We start from the raw sequence: 24426 nt of genomic DNA, 5'->3' as shown, positions 1-24426 counted from the left end.
TCTAAAAGTGAGGCTTTCACAGCAATAAGCCCCTCCCCCTCAAGTTGTGCTGTGAAGCCACTCCCCCTCGAGTGAAAGGCAATCGGCGAGGGAATTGAAGGAAGCCGCCGCCCCTTCTTCTCTCTTGCGAAAAAGGAGAAAAAAGAAGGCGGCGAGCCTCCTTTTGTGAGTCATTACCGCTTCCCAGAATCAACAAGTTTGTCTCTCGGACGACTCATAGGCTAAATCATCTTTTTAACACATTTTCACAGGACAGCAGAAGACAGCATGTCCAAACCAGACTACTCCGGTATTTTTCACATGGTGGAACAGGAGAACATGGACGCCTATCTCGCAGCTTTAGGTAAGAAAAGGCTTTTTTTTCCATCTATCGCTCTGCCGATTTCAGTTTAACTCATTCAGTGCCATGGATGGAGAATTTTTCAGGTGGGAGGGGCTAGATGTTGTCCGTCCCAGTTAACTCATTGGTTGCCATTGAAAGCAATAGTGGTACAAAATTTGGTTGGGAAGGTCGGCAGCAAATTGTCCTTTTTTTTAAAGAATTTAATGCAAATTCAGTTGCTTTTTTCGATCCACTAAATCAGGGGTGTCAAACTCATTTTTTTGTTGCGGCCCACGTCGTAGTTTAAATTTCATCTGGAGACGTAACGTAATCAATGAATGAATTGAAAGATTTTTTGATCGTGTTGATCATTTTTGGACGTTGAAATTAGTACAAATTCTTTGCAATTATTAATTTAAAAAGATTTGATCATGTTTTCTCGGGCCGCACAAAATGATGCAGCGGGCCATATTTGGCCCGCGGACCGCAACTTTGACACCACTAAACAATAATAAAATTATCTTTTCGATGTATTTGTGCGTAATTATATTTGAGTGCCATTTGTGATAAATATTACATTTTTTAAAATTCAAAACAACCGTTAACTTTTGTCACAAATTGTTCCAAATAGAAAAAATATATATATATAATTCAAACACTTTTTACTATTTAATTAGAAGCAATGAAAAAGTTCAATCCATTTTGACTGGGTGACTTAACATTAATTTCAAAAGCTCTCGACCAAGGCTCACCTTTAGCACCGTTGATGTCCAATTTCAATCATGAAATAATCTCCATTTGCAGCTGTGCATTAGAAGAGTGAGCTCATCACCGTGTCCTCTGGGTGACCTCCGCCAAACACATACTGTGTGGAGAAAAAAAGGGGAAAAGACGCCCCTATTTAACATTCAAGTCCACCCCTACTTTCTCCTCAGACATCAACTTTGCTCTGAGGAAGCTGGTGTGTCTACTCAAGCCCACCAAAGACATCTCCCACGATCCCACCACGGGGGTCTTGAAGATCCGCACCCTCACCACTTTGAAGAACTTCAACATGGACTTTGTTATCGGGCAGGAGTTCACAGAAGACTTGGGCCCAGTGGACGGTCGCACGTGTCAGGTAGAAAACAGAATTCCCCCTTCCCGGCCGGGCTTTGATATGAGTCGGCCGGACCTCCTGCGGGGATTTTTTTGTTGTTGCAGCCGCCTCCTGCCGTTCCATTCACAAAGCCATGAGATGTGTGAAAGACCCCCAATAAAAACAATTGGCAAGACTTCAGTAATACATTGACACTTGACGGATCTAACTATTGCAGATTCATTACATCGTGGCTTTGGATCCACCAAATATATTTAAGAACAATTTCTAGCATAGGATACAATTAAATGGCCACTACAAAACGATGTCTACCTTAGTAGTTACGAGTTAAGTAATAGTACAAGAGAGGCTTTTAAAAGTCCAAATACAGTCTTACCTCTACTTACAAATTTAATTGGTTGCAGAACTTTTTTCCTAACTTGAAAATATTGTAAGTAGAGGTGTACTTTATATGTAAAGTCTCATTCATTCCACGGTTCTCACAAAACTACCAGCTAGACCCATTAAAAATGGGTCAAAGTGTTCCAATTTTGCATAAAAGATGTGAAGAAGGGCCGAAAGCCGTCCACTTTGTAGTACATTTTAGACTTTTACGTGTGCCTGGTGTGTGTGTGTGCGTGAAAATGTGTGCTACGTTTGTAGTTTTTAATCACGTAACAAGGGGAATTCTAAATAAAATAATGCATAAGGAAATGCATTTACTTTTTGGGGGATTTCATAACTTGAATCTTTTTCATACCTAGAGGAATTCGTAAGTAGGGGTATGACTCTAATATTAACTTGACACCATAAAAACACTGTCCCTACATTGATGTTATTCACTTATTGAAGCAGGTCGTGATAAACGAGGTATTACTGCAGTATAGATTGAAAATTCAGGCCCTTTTTCTGCCCTCCCCCTACTTCAGACCACCATCAGCTGGGAAGGCGACAAGCTGGTTTGCGTACAGCGAGGCGAGAAAGAAGGCCGAGGATGGACGCACTGGCTGGATGGTGATAAACTGCATTTGGTGAGCAAAAACAATTACAAAGTGGATGTTGTGAGGCTCCTCTTTAGTTTGTCACTGTTAATTAAACGCCTCCTTCGTCTTCCCCTAATCACTTTTTTCCTTCTCTGCAGGAGATGAGAGTGGAAGGCGTCGTTGCTAAGCAAGTCTTCAAAAAGGCTGATTGAAGTCCCACTATTGACGTGCAGTGTAGACGCATTAGAGCAAGTAGTCAAGGTACATCCATTTTAATGTTTACATTTACACAGCAGTATGTACTTCAACTAGAAGAGGAATTGATGAAGTATTTGTCTCTTATTGTAGATTTTAAGGTCAATTCCTTTATGAAAAACAAATAAACTACATTTAAAAAAATATATAGAACATATGTGAAAATTATCTCGTTTCTGTGATGTCGTGAAGTCGCGTTATTTGAGGGATTACTGTATTACTTATTCGAAAAATCCAGTTTTGTCAATTTTGCATTTACTAAACAAGTATGTCAGCATTGGGATGAAGTTTTCTGTCCTTTTGAAATGAAAACAAAACCAGAAAAAACTTTCATTGACTTCTTTTATTGGCATCAGCAAAATTGTCAAGCATGCAATTAATCTTGCAAACATTTTCACTTCTCGCTGCATTTTCCTGTAAAACACCAAATGTCTTCCCACCCAAATGATACCGTGTTATCATATCGTTAGTTTGTCAGCTAAAGCTAGGCACAAATGCTTTTAATTCCATTAAAATGAGTCTTGGGTGGAATCCAAATAAGCATTGACTAATTGACACAGAAATCCGGTGAACGATGGATCAGAGGGTGACAATTTTTGAAGATGGTCCGATTTACATGAAGTTAAGGGTTAAAAGTCGGCGACATTTGGCACTGGGGAGTTTGTGAAACAATGAGTGGAAGCAATCGTGTCGTTATTAGGACAGAAAATGACCGTGTTTGCCGTGCAAACAGGAAACAAAGCTCACTCTGGCTGACCTTGTGTTAGTGCAAGTGAGAGAAAAGCAGCGTTGACATTGACATTGCTGAATTTCTATCCGAGTTTCCATGTAGAAATGCCTTGAAATGCTTCACTCTAGCCTTGACCATTAAAATACTTCTTCCTATACAAAACAATGGCGATATGGCTCTTATACTTTTTGCACTGCAATCATGTCGATTGTCTTTTCTTACCTCTGGCTTTCTGTACAAAACAATATTTGCATCCTACAGTCTGTTGCACTTCCCAGTTTCAACACTAGATAAAGGTTGTCCCTTAAAAGTCCTTCTCCATGAGTTGAGGGGTCAAAACCGGTCATCATGTTAAAACTAATATAGGTAATGATGTCAAATTTCATTATTTTAACCCTTTAATTGACATCTATAGACGTCCAATCCATTTCAACTGACACTGACACCCGGAGAGGTGGGTCGGGGACATCCAGAGGTGGGTAGAGTCGTCTAAATTTTTTGCTTAAGAGTAGCGCTACTTGATAATTATACAACCCAAGTGAAATTATAATGAGTCAACCAAAGAAATTTCTCAAATACACAAAGTTAATTCGAATAATAATAAATAAATAGTAAATAAATAATAAATCTATAGAACTGAAACATTAACTGTCCAAGGAGAATTAGCAACTTCTAGTGGAGAAAAAGTTTACTACAATAAAATAAAAATGATCATATTGTTGCGACATTGGTGAAACTATCAAACCAAATATGCAGAATAAACAGCTGCCAAATATTTAAAATATTCCATATTTACTGCGCCCGCTTTTACCAAACTATCAAATACGCATTTTGTACTTAAATAAAAGGTTTTGGCTCGCCATTATAACATACCGCGTTGATATATTTCGAAATGCAACATTATGTGTTCCATGTTGCACTTTGTCAAAACGTGCATTTTATTTTGAAAGTAGCGTTACTCACTTCCTTTCCAACAACACGTGTGCAATATCATCAGCTGTTTAAATCAGCATGTTTAGTACAATGTCCACAAAACAAAAACGTGAGTACTACTAGTTGCTTTTCTCTTTGTATTTTAGTTCTTTGGAACAACGAACTATTTAAAAAATGAAATTAGATTAGAAAAACATTAGGAAATGAGATCATATTGAACGTTATTATTGTACGCGTCGCTGGTAAAACGCCACTCGGGGAAATAAAACGTTACATTCTCTTTACCTGCTACGGAATATGATTTTTGGCAGCTCTGAATAAAGAATAAAAATGTAAAAGTAGTCGGGTACGAGTAGAACCACGCAGAAGTAAAAAGTATAGCGTAGTAAAACTACTTTTAGAAGTACATTATGGTGAAAATACGACTCCAGGTGGTAGCAAATGTACTGCGTTACTTCTACCCACCACTGGGGACACCCTGCTTTAAGCAAATGTTCTTCTTTCACCTTATAACACGAGTGATGGAGTTTAAGATGAAAACTGAGGCAGAAGAAATAAAACTTTTAAGGAAAGAAGGCCAAAAAGGGAAAAAAATATAGTGGATACTATTGTAAACTGATGTGACATGTAAGGAGAGGAGGGTTAAAAGGGAGACTTTTTTATGCACTGTCATCCATCTCATCAACAATCTCAAGTCCATATTCATCCTTTTTACCGACCACGCTCAGTAGAAGAAGTACACTGCAGAGAAGGAGAGACAGGAAGTCATTACTCTAATGGTCCTTTGCAATAAATCACCTCCCTTCATGCATTATGTCAGACAAGAAAACAAAAATCAGACTGCAGATGCGGTCGTGTACTCACAGAAAATGATTCCAACCACGATGACGCCAATGATGCCCATCATAATCATCATCTGTAAAGAGAAAAAGACTTTACTAATAGGGGGGAACAGGTTTCTTGTCACAACGAGCGGTGTTGGACGGTATCGAAATTGGGCTAAAAGTATTTTGTCACATCACATTGAGAAAATAAGGTCACTTTTAAAATGTTAAAAATAGGACTTTTTGGACTCGACAATGCGACAATTGTGATTCAAACTTGGATAGCTAGCTGGTAGCTTATCTGTTAGCCAAAAAATGAGTTGGGGGTTTCTTGTCACCATTTTTGCCACGTTTTGGCTGCATCCGTAAATGTTAAAGTAAAATTTGAATGTGGAATAATGAGAATTGGTCAATGTGCAGTGCCTTGAAAAAAATGAATGGGGAAAAATATTAATATTTTATTTCAGGATCCCCACAAGTTACAACCAAAAAAGTGTAAAAACTGAAAAAAATGTCAAATTCAAGCCAAAATTATCATCTCTACTGTAATTAATGAATAAATATTCTAAGATGTGACAGTGGAAATATATATAATTGTGACCACCGTCCCTATTTTCCAATTAATACATACTCAATGCTAATATGCTAACCTTGCAATTCTTCCACCAGTACTTGTTCTTGAGCTTGGCCGCGCAGCTTTCAAACTGCGATGCGCCCGCCTGGAGAGCATCCGCTCGGTCGTCCAGCTCTGAGAGCTTCTGGTCCCGCTCCAGGACCTTGTCTACGTTCACCCTCATGATGTCCACCACCTCGACGGGAAAGTTTGCGGTGAGTAGAGCACAAACGGGACTTACTGGGTGGGATTTACCTCCTCCACTTGGGCTTGCGTTTGCTGTAGCCTGCGGTTGCTGGAGGTGTTGGGAGGTCCGCCCCCTGGGGGGCCACCTTCTGGACCGGGGGCTCCCGGGGCGCCGGGGGCTGCGGCATCTGGTGCGGACCTAAAAAAAAAATAATAATAATAATTTAAATGCTTTTTAAATCTCAAAGTACAGTTGAACAGACTGACTTCCGAAAAATCCATTTTTTTTAAAGAAAAACAAAATAGTTTAATCATATTCACATAGAAGAAGGGTTACAAACATGTGGCCCAAGGGCCAATTTCGGCCCCTATTTAGGATCCAATCAGATTGGTGGTGGGCAATAAACTTTAAAGAAATAAAATGTTCAACATTGTTTTAATTTAAGGCTCAATTTTAATGTGGAAAGCTAATTTTTGATATTGTGATGAATAAAACAATTTTGAAAAATAGGCCAATTAAAACAAAATCCATCAGATTAAATCTTTATTTGCCATTGGTTGCCTAAAACTGTTCAAAATACTCAAAGCTATACTACAATATTTTCACAAAATGGGGAAAACCCACGGAGATATAGTACTTGAATCCTTCTTAGATGAAATATCTGGACAAGGAAACACTTGCTTACATAATGAACAAAATTATATATTTAATTCTGTGATGTAGGAGCCCGCATACCATCAGTAGTTCTCACCCAATCAGAACGGAGCATTTAGTAATGCATTTTTTAATATAGTAAAACCCACAGTAAAAGCCTTAACTACAATCTTTAGTCCCACTTTCAGCTCACTACCAGCCCAGTTATGTACATCATATATGAAATATTTGTTGTTGTAATAAGAGAAGTAAATGCATCTCAAAACAACACCCTGTAACGGTAATAGATGTAATGCATTACCATTAAATAGCACTTATACAAGGATGTGTAAAGTGACTTCAGTACAAACCTAATACATATATCGATACTGAAATAAACAAACAGAAAGCTAAAAAAAAATCTAGTATAAAAAAAAAAAACATTAAGTATGTTGTTGTTTTGAGTAAGTGAAGAAAATATGAATTAAAACATCCTCTCACGGAAATTGATGTCCAATTCATTTGAATTTGGCAGCCAAAGAGTTAAAAAAAACACTCATGCAATGATTCTCCAAGCGATTTCATCATTAACATAAATGCACATTCATGTTTCTAGACTTTATTGAAATTTTAATCCATAATTTGCGCATCATGCCAAACAATAAATCAATCCGCATCAGCGCACACTCACATGTTCTATGCGGTTGCTTGTGCTGACTCAGCAGAGCTTCCAAAGTCCAGCGATGAAACCCAAGGCTCAAGAATCAAAGCAAAACAACCCTAAAAATGGAAAGCATACAGTAGTTTCCCTCAAAACACATCAAAGTGCCGCAGTGCAGCAGCCCCCCCTCAAAAGCAGCGAGTCAGCAAATTGAAGTGAGCTGAGTGATGCTGAGTACTTCTTCCTCAGCATCCGCTTGAGGAAGGAGAAAAAAACAACCCAAAAAAATCAAAACACCACTGATTCAATGTACTTAAATCCGCTCCAGAAGCTAATTTTCTTGTGTTTTCTCTTTAAAGGCCGCCTTGCATGAAAAAACCGGAGTGATGCGCCGTTCTCTCGCTGCTGCTGCTGCAGTAATGCGTCGACTTCCTCTCCCACCTCGCTTTCCCCGCTTGGACTCGGAAGCTACGGTGCGGTACTACCCCCACTCACCCGTTTCTCCCCCCTCCCCCAGCTGCACACTTTGCAGTACTGCAGCGACGCTTTTCCAGAAAGTGGACGTCACTGCGGTGCGTGTTTTTGAGTTTGCGTGTGTACTGTGGGACGGGAGGGGGGCTTCTTTTCTTTTTTTTTTACTTTACAGTTGGAGATAATAATATGGTGGTAGGGAAGCTATGGCTCGTGAGCTGTATGTGGCTCTTGGTGGGTGCGTGATCCCTCGAATATTGCGGTTGATTGTGAAAGTGACTTTAGTACAAAGCTAATTCATGTATCGATAACTGATATCAACAAACAAAAAGCAAAAAATATAGTTAAAAAGTGTGGATTTTAACATTTTTTTGAATTTATAAAAATATATTTTTAAGTATTAGTGGAAAAATCGCAGAGTAGTGAATTTGTGATAAGTGAAGACAAAAATATTCAAATGGTTCTGTTAACGTGTGAGGTAAAAATATGGAAACTGAGGAGCACTTGAGTCCCCCACACTACCTTTAACGTCATCATTATTTTATTTCGACTCTTATGCATGCATACTCTCATTGATTCATATTCAAAATACATATTGGTCGTTTTAAAAGAATAATATACTGCAGCAAAAAAATTCTTTAGGATGGAGAAATGATTTGTGTCCCATTTTAAAATAATATTCAAAAGTGCACTTTATTTTTAGTGTGAAAGCTGTTAGTGGCAAATTTTGGATTCGGAATTCTATAAATGTCATTTTTTCTTTTATAATGCCGTGTTCTCAAATATAGTCTCTATTTTTTAGAAATTAAATAGAAAACAACTAACAAGTTTAATGGAGGAAAAAAACTAGGACTGCCATGTTTATTTAACATTTAATGTATTTGTATGCAGTCACTATATTCAATGTAATATTCGTATAGTTTATTTATACTACAGAACATCCATAGTCACAAGCTAAAAATTGATTAGTAATTTCAACTCTTTGAATTGCATAATTCTAGGCAAATGTACATTTCCTGGCAACAAATGTTCCACAAATAGTGCTTGCTTGTCGACACTTGTATTTGATAAACATATACAATTAGAAAGAAAGAAAAACAGAACACAGAATTACATGAGAGGCTTTTGCGACACGTTAGCGATGTTTGCCATAACGGTTAAAGCGTCTGTAGAGGAAACGAATTCTCTTCTCCATATTGTGTCTTTCCAGGGTCATCATTCGGTTTCCCACCATCCTCTTCTTCCTGATGAGACGCTGCAGCTCGTTGCCACGGAAACCCTTCAGCCAAACGGGGGCCTTGATCATATCTTTGGGGTGAGCTTTGAAATCTCCTGCAGACAAAACAAAAACAAATCATTTCAATTTGGATCATTAAATGCATTGGACTTCTAAACACGTACTTACCTAAAATTCCTATATTGTCATATAATCCATACATGCTTCTTTTCTCATTCCACCTGTCGACCGGCTTGTAGTCTGGGTTGTGAAGCAGGGTTAAATGTTGGAATGAACCTGCAAAAGTTAACATTTAATAACCAGTTTAGACATTAGACTAACATATACGAATACATTAGCGTTAAGACCGGTAAAGACTGGCCACAAATCGGGGACGTGCTTTTTCGTACTTACCGGTGCAGAAAGTTAGAGCTATGGTCGGCAGAGCTCTGGCCGACCGGCAGAAAGAAACTCCGGTTTGTAACAAGCCGCCCAAAGCAAACATGATTTGTGCTAAAATAAAGATATATAGATACTGTAGAATAGCACGTCGTTTTAGCGTCTGTCCGTTAGCGTGTACATTGACCCTGGTTGTAGCTTGAGCTAGCACGTTGAGCTAACTTTTAAGTCTTAAAAGGAGAAAAAAAGGATCTCGCTGTCACCCAGGTAGTCGAATTTAGCTCTTTTTACTCGCAGTAAAGTGGATGAATTAGTTGCTAGAACGATAAACACTGCAAAAAGTAAAGTTCGATGTTTGAAAAGCTACGTTATAGCATGGTAGCCAAGGACGCGGCCATCTTTACGCATACTCCCGCAATGCATTGCGCATCGGGTTGCAAAGTTTTTACATAAAATATATCATTAAAAATAATTCATTAGCATAATAAGATGATAAATTAAGATATGTTGTTAGTGATTTTCTAGCTTTTTTGCTGCTGCTGGAAATGTTATCCTTGTTCTGAAAAAAATAATTCAGGCTTCAGCTATCGAGGACTCAGAGCTTCGCAGATTTTTTTTCAGGAAAAAAAATTAAAGATATTAAGTTAAAATTATAAATTACATCATTTTACAAGAGGTGGAAACAAAATATACAATAAGAATTCGTAATTGCATCAAAAAAGGCCAAAGAAATGGTCAATAACATGGTGAGAGTTCAGAAATCGCATTGATGACGTCATGGCTGTTTACAGGCGCATCTTCACCGCCCAAAAAAACAATGTTCACAACTCCCAATAACGATGTTTCTTACGTGCAATTAAACTGCAGAAGATCCTCCATCCGCACTACTATGATGTTTTTGCTTGGTGGTGCTTTTGTGCACGTGTTGCACGTTTCTTTAAGCATTTTTGAAGGGGCACGCCTACTTCGCGGAAATGGAGCTATTGCGGGGGTCCCGGTCCCCATTTCTAAACATGTAACCTAGTATTTATTTAGAGAAAATATGTATCATCTTAGTTCTTATAATAAATGAGGGTTTCCCGATTGGCTGACGGCGACGTACTCATTTCTCTCAACCAATCATCTTCTTGCTCCTGGGGTCTATTAATGAGCACATCGTACGACTTTGCCCCAACTGGCTCGCCGACGAGACGACGTCGCGAGAAGGGGGGGTGGTCCACTTTTGACGGGAAGGAGGGGGTCGAACCACGACTGGTTCCCACGCAACATCGTTTATTTTGTCCGTGCGTGTGTATGTGTGACAGCGTGTCGATGTGTGCCGCGACTCAGTAGAGTTCAGCGAACCGTCGCGGAGAGACTCTTCCGCCCACAGTAAAGATGGCGGCTCCCTGGCTGGAGAATCTTTCGGAGTCTCTTGGTTCCTCGGAGCCTGCCATTCGTCTAATATTGTCCATTTTAGTTGGTAAGTTCTCTTTCTATTGAAGCGGTTTTATCCCGTATTTGGTTCATGTAGCTTTATTGTGGTTTGTTGTAACGGAGTTGATTGTGTTATTGTGCGGGGACTTAACAACGTTTACCACGTACTGTTGTGACAGCTTCAAACTGACTTTACAGTCTTCAAACTAGACGGACACGTTGTATATTGTTTCCCCTAAAAGTGTTCTTTCATAAAGCAGCTTTATTAATATGCCTAACTGTGAAGTGTGTTGTTGTAGGGGCGAAACGGGTTTGTATTTTCATTTTTTAAAATGTCCATGTTACTTCAACCTTGGGGCCAACAGTCAGTCAAGTGTGACGCGTCATAAAGTTACTTATTGTTTCACGACTGAACGGGTTTACTAAAAATGATTTAACCTAAGTATATATATTTTTTTCTTGTTTTTCATTTTTAAAAATAGAAGACCCATATAGGATATTATTTGTGTACTCATTTGCCAGGTAATTGTAATTATTAGTGTTGCCTGCATATATTTTGTTATTGTCAATACAACAACAAATAATAATTTTTAACAAAGCAAATCATCTAATCCAATGATCTAGTTTGGGGAAATTAAAATACTTAAACAGTATCGAATAAAAATAAATCTTATCATAAAAGTAATTAAGTAAAACTTTAAATCTTTTTTTAAATAATACATTCAAACAAAAGAAGACACATTCTAATAAGTGTAACCCTTATGTATATTGCTCTCAGATTAGTATGTTTTGTTTCATAAGTCTCTTCTAACCTCACATATGTTAACAATTTGGCTGCCATTGACTGTCATTGCCATAAAAAGACTTAGCTTTTTATATTTAAACATATTTAGTGACAGTCTACCAGTGAATGAGTTCATCTAAGAATAACTGGGAATGCCGTAGAAAGGCTCCACTTCACGATAAAAAGTATGACTGGATGAATTTTCTGTTCCAGAACTTTGCCCTGACACGTCAAGGGACAGTCATTTTTTTTTTTTTTTTTGCATCACACGAGGGCAACAAACATGTTAAATCTGATAGTGTGCGTGTTCCCTGTCCTTGTGTGTTGCTTAATGGGTCTTTCATAACCTTGTGGCCCAAAGGCAACTAAGTGGCAGTCCCCATTTTTCGCAGCCATAAATATAAAAGTCCACTTGCCCACTTTCCGTCTTTTTTTTGCCAAAGAATACACAATAAAGATGAAAAAACAAATAAAGGAGTCCCACTGGAGTCGAAGTCGCATTTTTGGGAGGGCATTTTTCTTTTAATTGATGAGAAACTAAGGACAAACAAACATTTACTTAATAATACAGTTTCCCATGACCTCCTATTGACAAAAATGGTGGTCCAATTTATTAGGACAGGGAGGACACTCTGTAAAAGCTAACCTTTAAATTCCAAAGATGGCGTGAGACATCCGATCTGGTTCTGACATTTGTTTGTTCACCCCTTCAAGTCAAAATGGCAACTTCAATGGCATCCAATCATTGAAATTAATACCATAACTAACCTAGTTTAGCTATTAGCTTATTTCTTACACTCACATGTAATGAGTACATGTAGTGCCTTAGTCATGCACTTTAAATAACAAAATATTGGCTGCGCTTTAAGCACTCATAAATCTATATTTAGCTCCAATTTATGATCGTTTATACACAGGATCTCTGTTTTCGTTTCAGCCTGACCTTCATATCCGAAGTTTATCACCGTTAGAAATCTGCAACGTGTGTTAAATTTTATGAAAGTATCAATGTCACTTTGTAGTTGAGGCTTTTAGGCTCTTATGTTTTTGTAGTACACTGTATCTGTCATTATAAATGATTTGTATCCACATATACTTCATTTATTGATCTTATTTTTATTTTTTTCTGTCTCCCTCCTACAGGATATCCCTTTGCGTTAATCTACCGGAGATTTTTGTTCCATCAGTCCGCCACCGTTATCCACCTATTCCACACCTTCTCTGGACTGGCCCTCGCCACATTTAATTTTGGTAAGATGAAAAACTGCGCTTAACAATTACGACCCGTGATTTAAATTGGCTTTTATTACAGTCTTCATCCATTGTTGCCACTAGTTTATAAACAAGAGCTACAGTTCAAAAAGTAGACTAATAGTAGTATTTAGCTCTCTCAAAATTGTATTAGTTCTGACGTAAGACTTTAATTACAAATCAGGTGTGTTGCGGAAAGGAGTGCAGCTGGTGAGTAGAATTCAATCAATCAAAAGCCTTTGTCATCATACTCAGCTGCGTATAACGAACTTGGTGGTGCTACTCCACAAAGTGCCTTTTCCCAGTAAAAAAACATTAAGTGTTTTGTAACCTGAAAATGTTGTAAGTTGAAGCATTCCTAAGTAGGGGTACCACTTTATTTTCCTTTAGAGGGTCCCACTCTGTTTTATTTTGATATCCAAGTGGTTGTTATGACAATTATGTGGTCTAAACAATCTGAAGGTCTGAAGTGTTGACATAGTCAACTAGCAAACAAAAAACCTTGGTGTGTCGTGAAGTCATGTGAAACTGGAAAAGTCACCTGCCAAGTTTTCAATTTGCACCCACTCGAATCTTGCCCAATCACCCAGGAGGAATGTGAACCCTCTTGTTTTGTTCCCTAACCTCCCACCTTTGCTGCGGCATCTCCTGACCAAAAGGAATTTCATTTTCACTCCTTCTAAAACCTTTCAGAACCAATTAAAGGAATGTTGCATTCATGGCCAGCATTGGTCAGGAAGAAATGGATTTTCCCATCAAATGTCCCATAAGGCCAGGTTTCATGTCCAGCACTGAGGAAAAACTCATTCAGTGTGTGTATTCAGCATCGTCCAGTTGACCAAAGCCGCTAAAAATCAATATTTGGTGCATTCGGGAACACTTACTTCATGATACCATGCTTTATAATGATAGTATGGATCTTCTAAAACAGTGTTTCCCAACCACTGCGCCATAAGAATTCACAAATTGTACTATTCCAATAGCAAAATCTTAATATTTACTGATTTTCGAAAGTTAAAACTGTTTAGTTTTATGTAACGTGAAACAAATGTTTCACGGGCTTCAACTTTTGTTGACATTAATTCCGTCTGACCTCAAAACTTCTCTTTGCGTAATGTTAAGAGATTAGAGTAATAGTGGGAGTAAAAGTCATTAATTATGAGATTAAAAACGTTACATTGTTTGTTTTTACATTAGATGAACCTGAAATTGTTTGGGTTCCAAAAGCATCAAATTTTGGTGACACTTTTGTTGTCGATGTAAAATGTTGGAAGATTTTGGAATAGTTTTTGGGGTCTATATGCTTTATATTGTTAATATAGGCGATATGGTTTGAAATTTGGTGTGCCTTGAGATTTTTTCAATGTAAAAAGTGTACTGCAGCTAGAAAAAGGTTGGTGTAAAAAGTCAGTTTCATGAAATGAAGTTGTCTAAGAGAGCTTAACTGCATTTTTTCTTTTTTACCCATTTTTTTTCCAAAAAGTCTGATGGCCCTGAAGCTACCTGCTGTTTATTTGCATCTCACTTGGAAGTAGTCCCGTTTGAGTGCGACTTGAAAGCTTTGCAACAAAGTTAGTTATTTACGGGGGAATAAAAAGCCTACGGCTGTTTACTTTAAGTGAATAAGTACATCATTGAAAGGAACAGAAGAAAAGCAAAATATTTTTGGGGAGGTGTTACTCGTGTGGCTATGTAAAGATAGTGCCATATGAATCATCCGCTTTTATTAAATAATTTCTCCCTGTTTGTTTCTCTCCACTTGATGCCTGAATTTACATTGAATAAATATACATAAAGCATCAGAGGAGTCCAAAAGTACCTACATAGAAATGGTAATATTAAAATCATATTCGTTAAAGAAAATTAAATGATCAAACATAGTTAAAAAATTCCTAAAATAAAAAATCGTGAAAACTGAGTGCAAAAAGCTAAAACAATAACTTAAAAATAATCTGTGGCATCATTTTTTTTTGTGCAAAAATCCCTAAATGTTTTAATTTTTTATTTTATTTTAAATGGATCTTGTGTATTTTCTTTTTAATTTTAGATTTTTTTAATTACATTTATTAAAATGTATGTGCATGTGTATTTATGTGTGTATTTAAGGATTTACATATATTTGTAAAATATTTTTTATGGAAATATAAAAATATAGAGCAAAAAAAAGAACTCTATAAACACATAAATGTTATAAATAAATTAAATAGTCACCCAGTCCTTTTTGATGTATATTTTTCAAACTAGTTAAAACCAAAAGATAACGTAAAGCTGCAAACTTTACAGGACCAGATAACGGAGACCCTTGCCCGGGCCAAATTCAGGAATAAAAGAGGCCTTTATTTTTGTTGGCATTAAATTATATTTTAATGAGACATGTCTACTGACCACATGGCTGATTGTGAAGCCAATTTGCATAAGACAGTCAACAGGGCAGACTTGCTTTTAGGGATTTATCACAGCTCCCTTTTTTCTTTCCCCCTTTCCCGGCTCAGCTTTTCTTCATTTATCAGCCCGGAACACAGTGCCATTTATCGCTGGCATCCCTTTTGTTAGAAGGCTATCATCACACGTTTCTTCTTTGTCAGGAGTGGTGCCATTCAGTGGTGGCATCACGGCAAATAAAAAAAGAAAAAAGGATGGAAAAGAAACACTTGTAAAGTCAGGGGCTTTGTTTTCTAGTTCACCTCCCGACAGAATTGACGTTCTCACTACTTATTATTGATCCTCTCTCTTTCCCTCCTTTTATTTTGTGGCTGCACTTTGGATTTCACAGCAGGTTTGTTGCATGATTTTTTTTCTTTTCCCCTTTTGTGCAAGTCTTGAAAGCATGTATCACCAATCAAGTGCGTCCAACTGTGAGCTGCTTATTCATTCTTGTGGAAGTAAATGAAACAGACGGAATAAAGCGGATCTAATTTAGTTGTTTTTCCCTTTTTATTTTCAACAGGTTCCCAAATCTATCACTCAGTAGTATGCATCCTTATCCAGTTCCTGATGCTGAGGCTCATGGGAAGGACAGTAACGGGAATATTGAGCAGCTTCAGCTTTCAAATGGTGAGGGGTCTTTATGTTTATTTACTCCACACCAATTTTTTTCTGTATTCTTACTGTGACCTTTCACTGTCAATATTCCGTATTTTCTCGTATTTGTCGCTCCTAAAAATGATGACTGAATCATGGGTACGGCTTATATGCGCATAAATTAGACTTCACATGCACAAAACAGCAAGGTTAGAAAAGACAAAATGCCATAATGCACATGTCAAAGTGGCGGCCCGGGGGCCAAATCCGGCCCCGCCGCATCATTTTGTGTGGCCCGGGAAAGTAAATCATAAGTGCCGACTTTCTGTTTTAGGATCAAATTTAAATGAAGAGTATAGATGTATGTTACATTTCCTAATTTCCCCATTTTAAATCAATAATTGTACTTTTTAATCAATTTTTTCTGTTTTTAGTTCAAAATCCTTTTGTAAAATCTAAAAATATATTTAAAAAATTCTAAAATAAACATTGTTTTAGATCTATAAAAAACTGAATATTCATGGCTTTTAATCTAGTTCTTTTAATCCATTTATTAAAAAATAAAATCTAAATATTACATCTAAAATGGTCTGGCCCACGTGAAATCAAGTGGACCTTAAAGCGGTCCGCTAACCAACCCGAGTCTATCACCCCTCCCATAACGCAAGACAAAAAAAATAATAATAATCTGGCATAAAACGTGAAAAAAACTCACTTTTCCCCCATTATAAAACACATCCTTAAAATTGCCTTTAAAAACTAAAGTCAGCCAATCAATGACTTGAATTTTCTTCTTCTTTCAGTTCTACCTGCTGGCAGGCTACTACTACACGGCGACGGAAGAATACGACATCAAGTGGACGATGCCTCACTGCGTCCTCACGCTGAAACTCATTGGTAACCTGCTGGGGCTAAAGCCCTCTCTCTACTACTCATTGGCTTCTGTTTTACAAGCGCCGTCTATCAGCACTTTATCACGGCCATTAACCGCTTGTGCACGCTGTCCCTTCTGCTAAAGGTCATGATTTCATTCATTAGTCACCCTAACACGGTTCCTTACGCCCGTTTTTACGCTTTCTGATTTCAGGTTTGGCATTTGATTACTATGACGGCGGGAAAGAACCAGTGAGTTAGTTGATGTCATTGCTTTTCTTTCTTTTTTTTGCTTTGTCTTTTCCTCACGCACACCCGGGGTCACTCCATTAGGTACATCTGCAATAGCCATTCATAAGGGATTTGAAGTCTATTTCTATTTAATGGATGTTTTTTTTGTAATATAAATGTCATTTTTCTAGTTTCTGCAACACAGGGGAGAAGAGAGTTAGTTGTCACATGCTTTGGTTCTCACTCTTGCTTTAACCTGACCACCAGATGGCAGTGGTGTGTATTATTAGTGTTAAAATGATTACAGTCGAGACAAAGTAAATATTTTAAGTCAATAGCAATAATTTAAATATTTTTAGGATTAAAAAGTATAAAGACAAAGCTAGAGTTTTGATTGATTACTTCACATGTGTCAAAGTGGCGGCCCGGGGGCCAAATCTGGCCCGCCGCATCTTTTTGTGTGGCTCGGGTAATTTTTTAATCAATTTTTTGTTCAAAAATCATTTTGTAAAATCTAAAAATATATATAAAAAAGCTAAAATAAACATTGTTTTAGATCTTTAAAAATGGAATATTCAGGGCTTTTAATCCAGTTCTTTTAATCCATTTATTAAAAAAAAACATCTAAATATTAAATCAAAAATAGTCCGAGTCTGACACCCTTGGACTACTTGATTACTTGCTAGCTGCTAACTTAGTTTATGCTAGCTTTACAGCTAACTCTAATTCTAAGACATGTTGATATAAAGCTTATCATGAAAGAGTAAACAATGTGACAACCAACCCTTCTATCTCCCCTACTCTACATATTCCTTAATTGGTATTGAACTAATTGAATTGCACATGTACCAAATGTTGCGACCGGTCATTGTAGTTCCCCGACTGTAATTTGGAAACAATACATGGCTTTGCCTTAGCTGGACAGTAGTCGGTCGCGTTGTCAGTTTTTAGAAAATCTTGACTTGCTCCTGCACAAAAAAAACCCAACTATTCTATAACAAATGTCTTTTTTCTTCTTCTGCTATTGTTCAATCCTCAACGGTCAGACGGAGGTGAGCGCACAGCACAAAAGCGCTGCCCTGCCGAGCGTCCCCTCGCTGTTGGAAGTGTTTGGTTTCTCTTACTTCTACGGCGGCTTTTTGGTGGGGCCGCAGTTCACGTTGCGTAGTTACCAGAGGTTGGTGGCCAGAGAGCTTAGCGACCGCCCTGGAAAACCTCCAAACAGGTATACTGGTGTTAGCCCAAAAGACATGACCAAAAAAATGTATGAAGAACTTGTTAAATCTTTTCATTCAATTGTTATCTTTTTTGCCCTTTACTAGTGTGGTACCGGCTGTGAAGAGATTTTCTTTAGGTTTTTTCTTTTTAGTCATATTTGCAATATTCAGTCCTCATTATCAAGAAAGCTACTACCTGACGGATGAGTATGATGTGAGTTGTTACATTCTGATGGTAAATAAGCTTTTGTGTTGACACTTTTTTTTATGCTTTGGTTTTCTTCACAGGCTCAACCATTTTGGTATCGATGTGTCTTCATTATGATTTGGGCGAAAATCATATTGTATAAATATGTCTGCTGCTGGCTCATTGCGGTAAGTAGAGAAACAAGATAAGTAGTTACGATAGTTTTTTGTTGTTTTTTCTTCAATAGAATGAAAAGCGTGTTTGGAATGCTATACTTTGATCTGTTTTGACAGCTTTTTTTTTGAAAGCCTGGCATAGTTGTTGTTTTTTTCCTCCTAAAATTTGAATTGATTTGAATATAAACTATCTCTGCATGAATGAGTCACGCTCACTCCTAAAATAACATTTTCGCATGAACTTAAACTGCGCTACTTTAGTGGTGAACTTGAAATTCTTTAAACGTTTTGCACCACTCTTTTTTTTTCCCGTAAAAAGCGAAGTAATGTAAGGATTTCATCTATTATTCATTCATGTAATAGTCAAACACATACATTCTATTTCAATTGGGACAAATTGGATTCTATTATCAATTCTATCAAATTGGATCTATTATCGTCAGTGGTAGCCAATGAGTTAAATCCATACACCATACATTTATTTTCCATTTAGTATTTATTTTTCACTTGTTGTTTTTGGACGCTTAAAGCAAGGGTTGAATGGAAAACGGTGCAATTGTGTTGTATACGTCACTGATGCTGCTAGACCAACAAAAGGAGCTCTACATGTGTTTTTCACTCTTTTGTTCGCAACTCAGCCTTGCTGCAGGTCTTTTGTCATCTTGGTTACTATTCTGTAGCCATATTACATGGCGAATAGAACATGAGAAATGACTAGTATGATGCAGTGCAGTTTTACAACACTACTTGCTTTGGTTCAAATCGTACATTTTATAAAGATACAATATTTTGATAAGCATGATCATAGTATTTTCCAGCAATGTTTTGGTTAAAAGATTCAAATCTAATAATATGTTTCTGAAAAAACAAAAAATACTAGATATTTTTAAATGACATTCATTTTTCATTTGTCACTATCAAAAATATAATGTTTCATGACAAGATTCAAGCAGTAGTCATTACAAAAATAGTCATTATATTACTATATTAGTCAAGATGGGTTAGTCCTGTCATTGGTAGTGAATACATTAAATTGTGGGTTAAATGTGACCCAATTTTAATTGAGTTTTACTGCGTATATTTGTCAACGCAAAGTTCATTCAGCTCATATAACACTTACTTTTTTAATGTACTGAATTCATAATACAGCATACTTGATCATTGGAGTGAAAATGACTCCCCAAATCTCTGCACATAATCATTCATGCATGCAGACTGTGTATTTTTGCACCAAATGAAGCAAGCCTCCCACTAGGTGCTCCCTGCTGTGATTCAAGCTAAACAAATGACACATTGGTGATGATGATGGTGATGATGATGGTCTTGTGTTGGCAGGAGGGCGTCTGCATCTTGACAGGGTTGGGCTACAACGGGCTAAAAGACGGCGAGCCCCAGTGGGACGCCTGCGCCAACATGAAGGTGTGGCTCTTTGAGACCACGCCACTCTTTGGGGGAACCATCTCATCTTTCAACATCAACACTAACGCGTGGGCCGCCAGGTCAGTGCAGCAGCGCCCGGGAGGGGAAAAAAAAAGTGAATTATTTACTGTTGTTGATAGCTGAAATATTGATGACTCTAATCTAGGCTTTAAAAGGAACTCGTTAGTATATGCGTTCTCTTTTTATCTTGATGTGAATTTAAATGAGTTTGCTACGAGTAGACGTTTAATCCATTTGAACGGTCGGATGAACTAATGTGCAGCTTTGCTATTCAAATGGATTGGACGTCTAGAGCCGTCAATGGCAGCCAATGAGATGACTGAAATGGCAATGTTGTGTGTTTACAACAAAACCTTAATCAAATTGTACATGTAATGTGTATGTATGTGTAAATAACTATATAGACATATATATATATCCAGATATAGTATATCTTTTTAGAGTTTTTATTCCCTGCTACCCTCCCTATTCCCCGATTGGATGTCTGCGCACAATCCTCACTATAACAAAACTAATCCATATACCACTAGATCACCCAATAACTACAGCATCTTTTTAATGAACACAAAGTGCAGCCTAAATGGAATGCGACACTTAATTACCACGCACGTTCGGCAAAACACAGCTAGCACAAACACATTAATAAAGATTAACATGCTTATTATGGTAAAAGTTCAACACAGCTGCTCTGAAATCATGACGACTTCATAGCAACCTTTTCCTTTTTTGACCCATCAATAGTCGTGGCCGGACGTTTGGTCGCCGGACGTTTGGTCGCCGGACGTTTGGTCGCCGGACGTTTGGTCGCCGGACGTTTGGTTGCCGGACGTTTGGTCGCCGGACGTTTGGTCGCCGGACGTTTGGTCGCCGGACGTTTGGTCGCCGGACGTTTGGTCGCCGGTCTTTTGGTCGCCGGTCAAATGTACTTGGATATTAAACTCTCTTAAATATTAAACTCTCTCATGAATATAATTTTGAAAGCTGGCTTCAACAGTAAACTCTCTGTTACCATAAGATCAATGACCAAACGTCCAAGCACCATCAATAGTAAATACTAAATCAAGATAAACATTACGCTATATGTAGATTTGTTTGGACTTTTTTTTTTTTTAGAACCTGGCATGTTTGATGCCCCTCCCCCCTAAAATGCCAATTGATTGTTGAATATAACTATCTCTGCATGAATCATTCACACTTACTGCTAAAATAAACCAACAAACTGTTCAAAATAAGAAAAAAATGCAGAGGAGGTTGTGAAGAATCAAAGACAATGTAGGCGTTAACTTGCAGTTTATTTTGAATTGTCCAGTCATAAATGAAGAGGCAGAAGGTCCAATTAATTGTTTTGTCGAACACAAGTTAACATTTTCCTTTTTTGTTTACCAGGCAAGTGTTTAAGCGGTTGAAGTTCTTGGGCAACAAGACGCTCTCCCATTTGTCCACTTTGTTCTTCTTGGGCATCTGGCATGGGCTTCACTCAGGATACTTCATATGCTTCTCCATGGAATTCTTTATCATCACCGTAGAGCGACAGGTGAGCAAAGCCACTCATTTTCTGTCACATTCGGACCTTTCAAGCCATCATTCTCCGTCTTTTGCTTCGTTTAAATCATCTCAACCTTTTAATAAAGAGACTTCCGCTTCTTGTTTTTTAAGTGACTAAAGCGTATTGATTTAATGGACCGCCCGGTTAAATGCACCGATGATTAAATATTGACTGTGATGTTAATTTGGCAGTGGCCCCACGTTGGGAAGCAAAAGGAATTGTGTGATGTGTGCATTAGAACTGCAGCTGTTGATTATCTAATCAAGTCGTCTATCGATTAATTACCTCGATTAATTGGATAACAAACAATGTGTCGTGGTGTAATTTGTACAAAAGTAAAACAAAGAGACTTTATGCTAACAATAGTATTAATTTTGATTCCAAGATTGGAATTTCAAAATTCAAATGGTTTTACTCATATTAAATGATCAATAATTGCAGGCCTATTGTGTGTATAATTGTTGATTTTTTTGTTTGTTTGACAGTACCAGGCGCTGGTGAAAGATAGTCCAATGTTGTCTAATTTGGTCAACGGCCCACTTTACCCAGTCCTCTACTTAGTCCAGCAATTCTTCCACTGGCTCTTTATGGGATACTCGCTGGTGCCCTTCTGCATCTTCACCTACGAAAACTGGCTGAAGGTACGTCTTAAGCAAACAAAATTCACATTTTCTGGGAAAAAAAGACTTGAATTGAGCTGTGGAAGTGGTTTGATATTTGTGTTTTAATTTAGTTTTTTTCTTGAAGCTTCAGAAAGATTTCGCCCTCCGCCTATGCTTTTTTTGTTGTTGCAGGTGTACTACTCGGTGTACTTTTGTGGTCACGTCTTCTTCCTCGTTGCCTTTTTAATCGCACCGTACCTACGGAAGGCACTGGTGCCCAAGAAGGAACGCAGCCCGCACAAGCAGGATTAAATGTTGGCGAAAAGGAGACTGCTTGGTACAGTAGGTGCTTTAAAGTCTTGATCATTTTTAACAAATTTCAGAACTAATTCAGTTTTTCACTACCTCAATTTATGAAAGCCTTGTTTCAAAAATAATAATTCACACACTTACCATGAAAAAAAAAATCTTATTTTTTTTTCTTTGCAGGCCAAAATGTCCACTGGAGGAAACTTTGACTTTCCAAAAGGGGCGGAACCCAAAACATTTTAAGGCCTTTAGTATATAGATATATATAATATATACACACATGTCCATGTGAAAATAAATCTATATATTTTTGTGTATAAAGTAAGGGAGCTTTTATAAACATTTTTGGATTAATGTTTACATACAGGAAATGACCAATGTGCCACACGGGCGAACTAAGGAGCCCGTTAAGGGCGGCATCCTGTTTTTTGTTTGTTTTTTGTTTTTTTTGATTTGTTAAATCCTCTTTGCACTCAATTTTCACGGGTTGGGAACCAGTTGTTGGTCCCTAATAATATATTTTTTTGCCATGATTCTCCATTTTCTTTCCAAACAAGAACAGCAGCAGCAGCAAGGCTTCACATGAGGTAGAAGCGAAGAATCAATGCACTTTTGGAATGTAACGATACAACTGTTGCTGTTGTTTGCTTGGAAAAACAACAGTTTCAAATGAAGGGTGTTAATTTGTGAAGTCAATACAAAAGCACTGGAACACACTCAGTATCTCGCAAAAGTCAGCACAACTCTTACATTGTTATAAATATATTTTCTCTCTCTCTTTAGAGGACTACACTTATGGAATGGCTATGCTAGGAGGGTAAGTGGAAATTTGCTGTCCATTTAAAAATATTTATATATATATTTTCGTGCAAACCATGTTTTTTTTGAAGGGAAGGTAATCATTTTATGTCTGCTGAAGGTAAGAAAAAAAATATTAATTTAATACTGCCGTTGGATTGGATTTATATTGCCATCAATGGTTTTTTTTTTATCTTAGTTTGAATAGGAAACAAAAGGGCATAAAACCAAACCTTCACTAAAAATGTCCAAACTGTGATAAATGTCAATGTTAGAGTTATACTTGCTTTTGTGAGATACTATTACTCATTAGGGCTGGGCGATCTGACTCCAAAATGAGTCACTTATGAAGTTTTTTCAATTATTTTCGTGATTTAAACAAAAAAAAAAAGCTTGATTTATTGTATTTATGCAATGATGGTCATTGTATATGAGCATTAAGCTATTTTGTCATTCTCTTTGCTACGTAAATTTGGCTTTGCAGTTTATCTCACCCGCACTGTAATTATCCGCAACATAGGATCGTTGGAATTGTTTTTTTCTTATCTCTGCTGTTATCGCCCAGCCCTATTATACAACCACAACAACTTAACTCGGCTTTGTGGTTTTTTTGGACTGTTATCATTGTTCATTTGCTTGTGATTTGTATTGACAAAGACTTGATTTTATAGACGTTCAATGGAAAGGTTTTGTAATTTGAAGTCAGGAAATCACTTCCCCGTCTATGAATGTTTTTTTTTCAATTTCATTTTCGCTGTGTCCTTCAGATGTGTATTTTGTGAACAAAGTGGTGATGTTTTGTTATTTAAATCTCCGTTTCCGGGAACGGTTTTCACGTCGAGATGCAACCAGCCGAGGAACATTGTGTGCTCCACCTGTGCCGCCTCAGCTGGTGATGGCTGGGTGCACAATGCATCTCATCATCAACCCCATCCTGCAGGGAAAATGCCTGAAGCCTGTCAAATTTTTACAAACACCATTTTTACAAACACCATGACTCTGATTAATGCCAATTACAATATTTTTTTTCTTTTTAATTTATGCCTTATTCTTACCAATTGTACAAAAAAATCTTCAAAGGAATGGGAAAAAACCCAGGGGGAATGTGATGTTTTTTTTTTTTTTTTTAAATCAAAATGCAATTTTCTAATGTTGAATAATTAAATACAAAAACGTGCTGCATTTCAAAACAGGTGCCTTTTTGCTGATATGACGTCATTTTGCAGTTGCCAGTTTTTGAAATGTACTACTAAAATATTACACGTTTATG

At 37.4% G+C, this 24426-nt stretch overlaps 4 protein-coding genes across 7 annotated transcripts; 2 read left to right on the top strand and 2 right to left on the bottom strand.

Annotated features, from left to right (window-relative positions):
• Positions 1 to 18: 18 nt before the first annotated feature.
• On the top strand, positions 19 to 3976 carry rbp5 (retinol binding protein 1a, cellular). The gene is made up of 5 exons (XM_077720084.1): positions 19 to 165; positions 252 to 343; positions 1258 to 1442; positions 2330 to 2431; positions 2542 to 3976. Exons 2-5 carry the CDS (start codon positions 268 to 270, stop codon positions 2593 to 2595), a joined length of 417 nt encoding a protein of 138 aa, XP_077576210.1. The 5' UTR covers positions 19 to 165; positions 252 to 267; the 3' UTR covers positions 2596 to 3976.
• On the bottom strand, positions 2967 to 7694 carry LOC144198881 (vesicle-associated membrane protein 3-like). Its single transcript, XM_077720086.1, has 5 exons — positions 7250 to 7694; positions 5994 to 6123; positions 5776 to 5934; positions 5166 to 5217; positions 2967 to 5042 (listed from the first exon to the last, which is right to left on the bottom strand). Coding segments are annotated over exons 1-5 (360 nt in total). The 5' UTR covers positions 7252 to 7694; the 3' UTR covers positions 2967 to 5025.
• On the top strand, positions 7578 to 24346 carry lpcat3 (lysophosphatidylcholine acyltransferase 3). Of its 4 annotated transcripts, XM_077720070.1 has the most exons (14): positions 7578 to 7692; positions 8901 to 9005; positions 12649 to 12756; positions 15704 to 15810; positions 16581 to 16674; positions 16865 to 16902; positions 17928 to 18106; positions 18204 to 18312; positions 18387 to 18473; positions 19797 to 19960; positions 21288 to 21435; positions 21933 to 22088; positions 22242 to 22391; positions 22539 to 24346. In XM_077720070.1, exons 4-13 carry the CDS (start codon positions 15751 to 15753, stop codon positions 22359 to 22361), a joined length of 1155 nt encoding a protein of 384 aa, XP_077576196.1. In that variant the 5' UTR covers positions 7578 to 7692; positions 8901 to 9005; positions 12649 to 12756; positions 15704 to 15750; the 3' UTR covers positions 22362 to 22391; positions 22539 to 24346. The 4 variants fall into 4 exon arrangements, with proteins under 4 accessions (XP_077576196.1, XP_077576193.1, XP_077576192.1 ...); XM_077720067.1 differs by lacking the exons at positions 7578 to 7692; positions 8901 to 9005 and adding an exon at positions 10305 to 10767 and having other exon boundaries at positions 15701 to 15810; positions 22242 to 22386; XM_077720066.1 differs by lacking the exons at positions 7578 to 7692; positions 8901 to 9005 and adding an exon at positions 10308 to 10767 and having other exon boundaries at positions 15701 to 15810.
• On the bottom strand, positions 8551 to 9746 carry mrpl51 (mitochondrial ribosomal protein L51). Its single transcript, XM_077720085.1, has 3 exons — positions 9321 to 9746; positions 9096 to 9203; positions 8551 to 9022 (listed from the first exon to the last, which is right to left on the bottom strand). Exons 1-3 carry the CDS (start codon positions 9409 to 9411, stop codon positions 8826 to 8828), a joined length of 396 nt encoding a protein of 131 aa, XP_077576211.1. The 5' UTR covers positions 9412 to 9746; the 3' UTR covers positions 8551 to 8825.
• Positions 24347 to 24426: the final 80 nt, after the last annotated feature.

Source organism: Stigmatopora nigra, chromosome 7 (assembly GCF_051989575.1).
Source record: "Stigmatopora nigra isolate UIUO_SnigA chromosome 7, RoL_Snig_1.1, whole genome shotgun sequence".
Lineage (NCBI taxonomy): Eukaryota > Metazoa > Chordata > Actinopteri > Syngnathiformes > Syngnathidae > Stigmatopora > Stigmatopora nigra.
The sequence above is the reverse complement of the archived record's forward strand: the minus strand, read 5'-3'. Positions and strand labels throughout refer to the sequence as shown.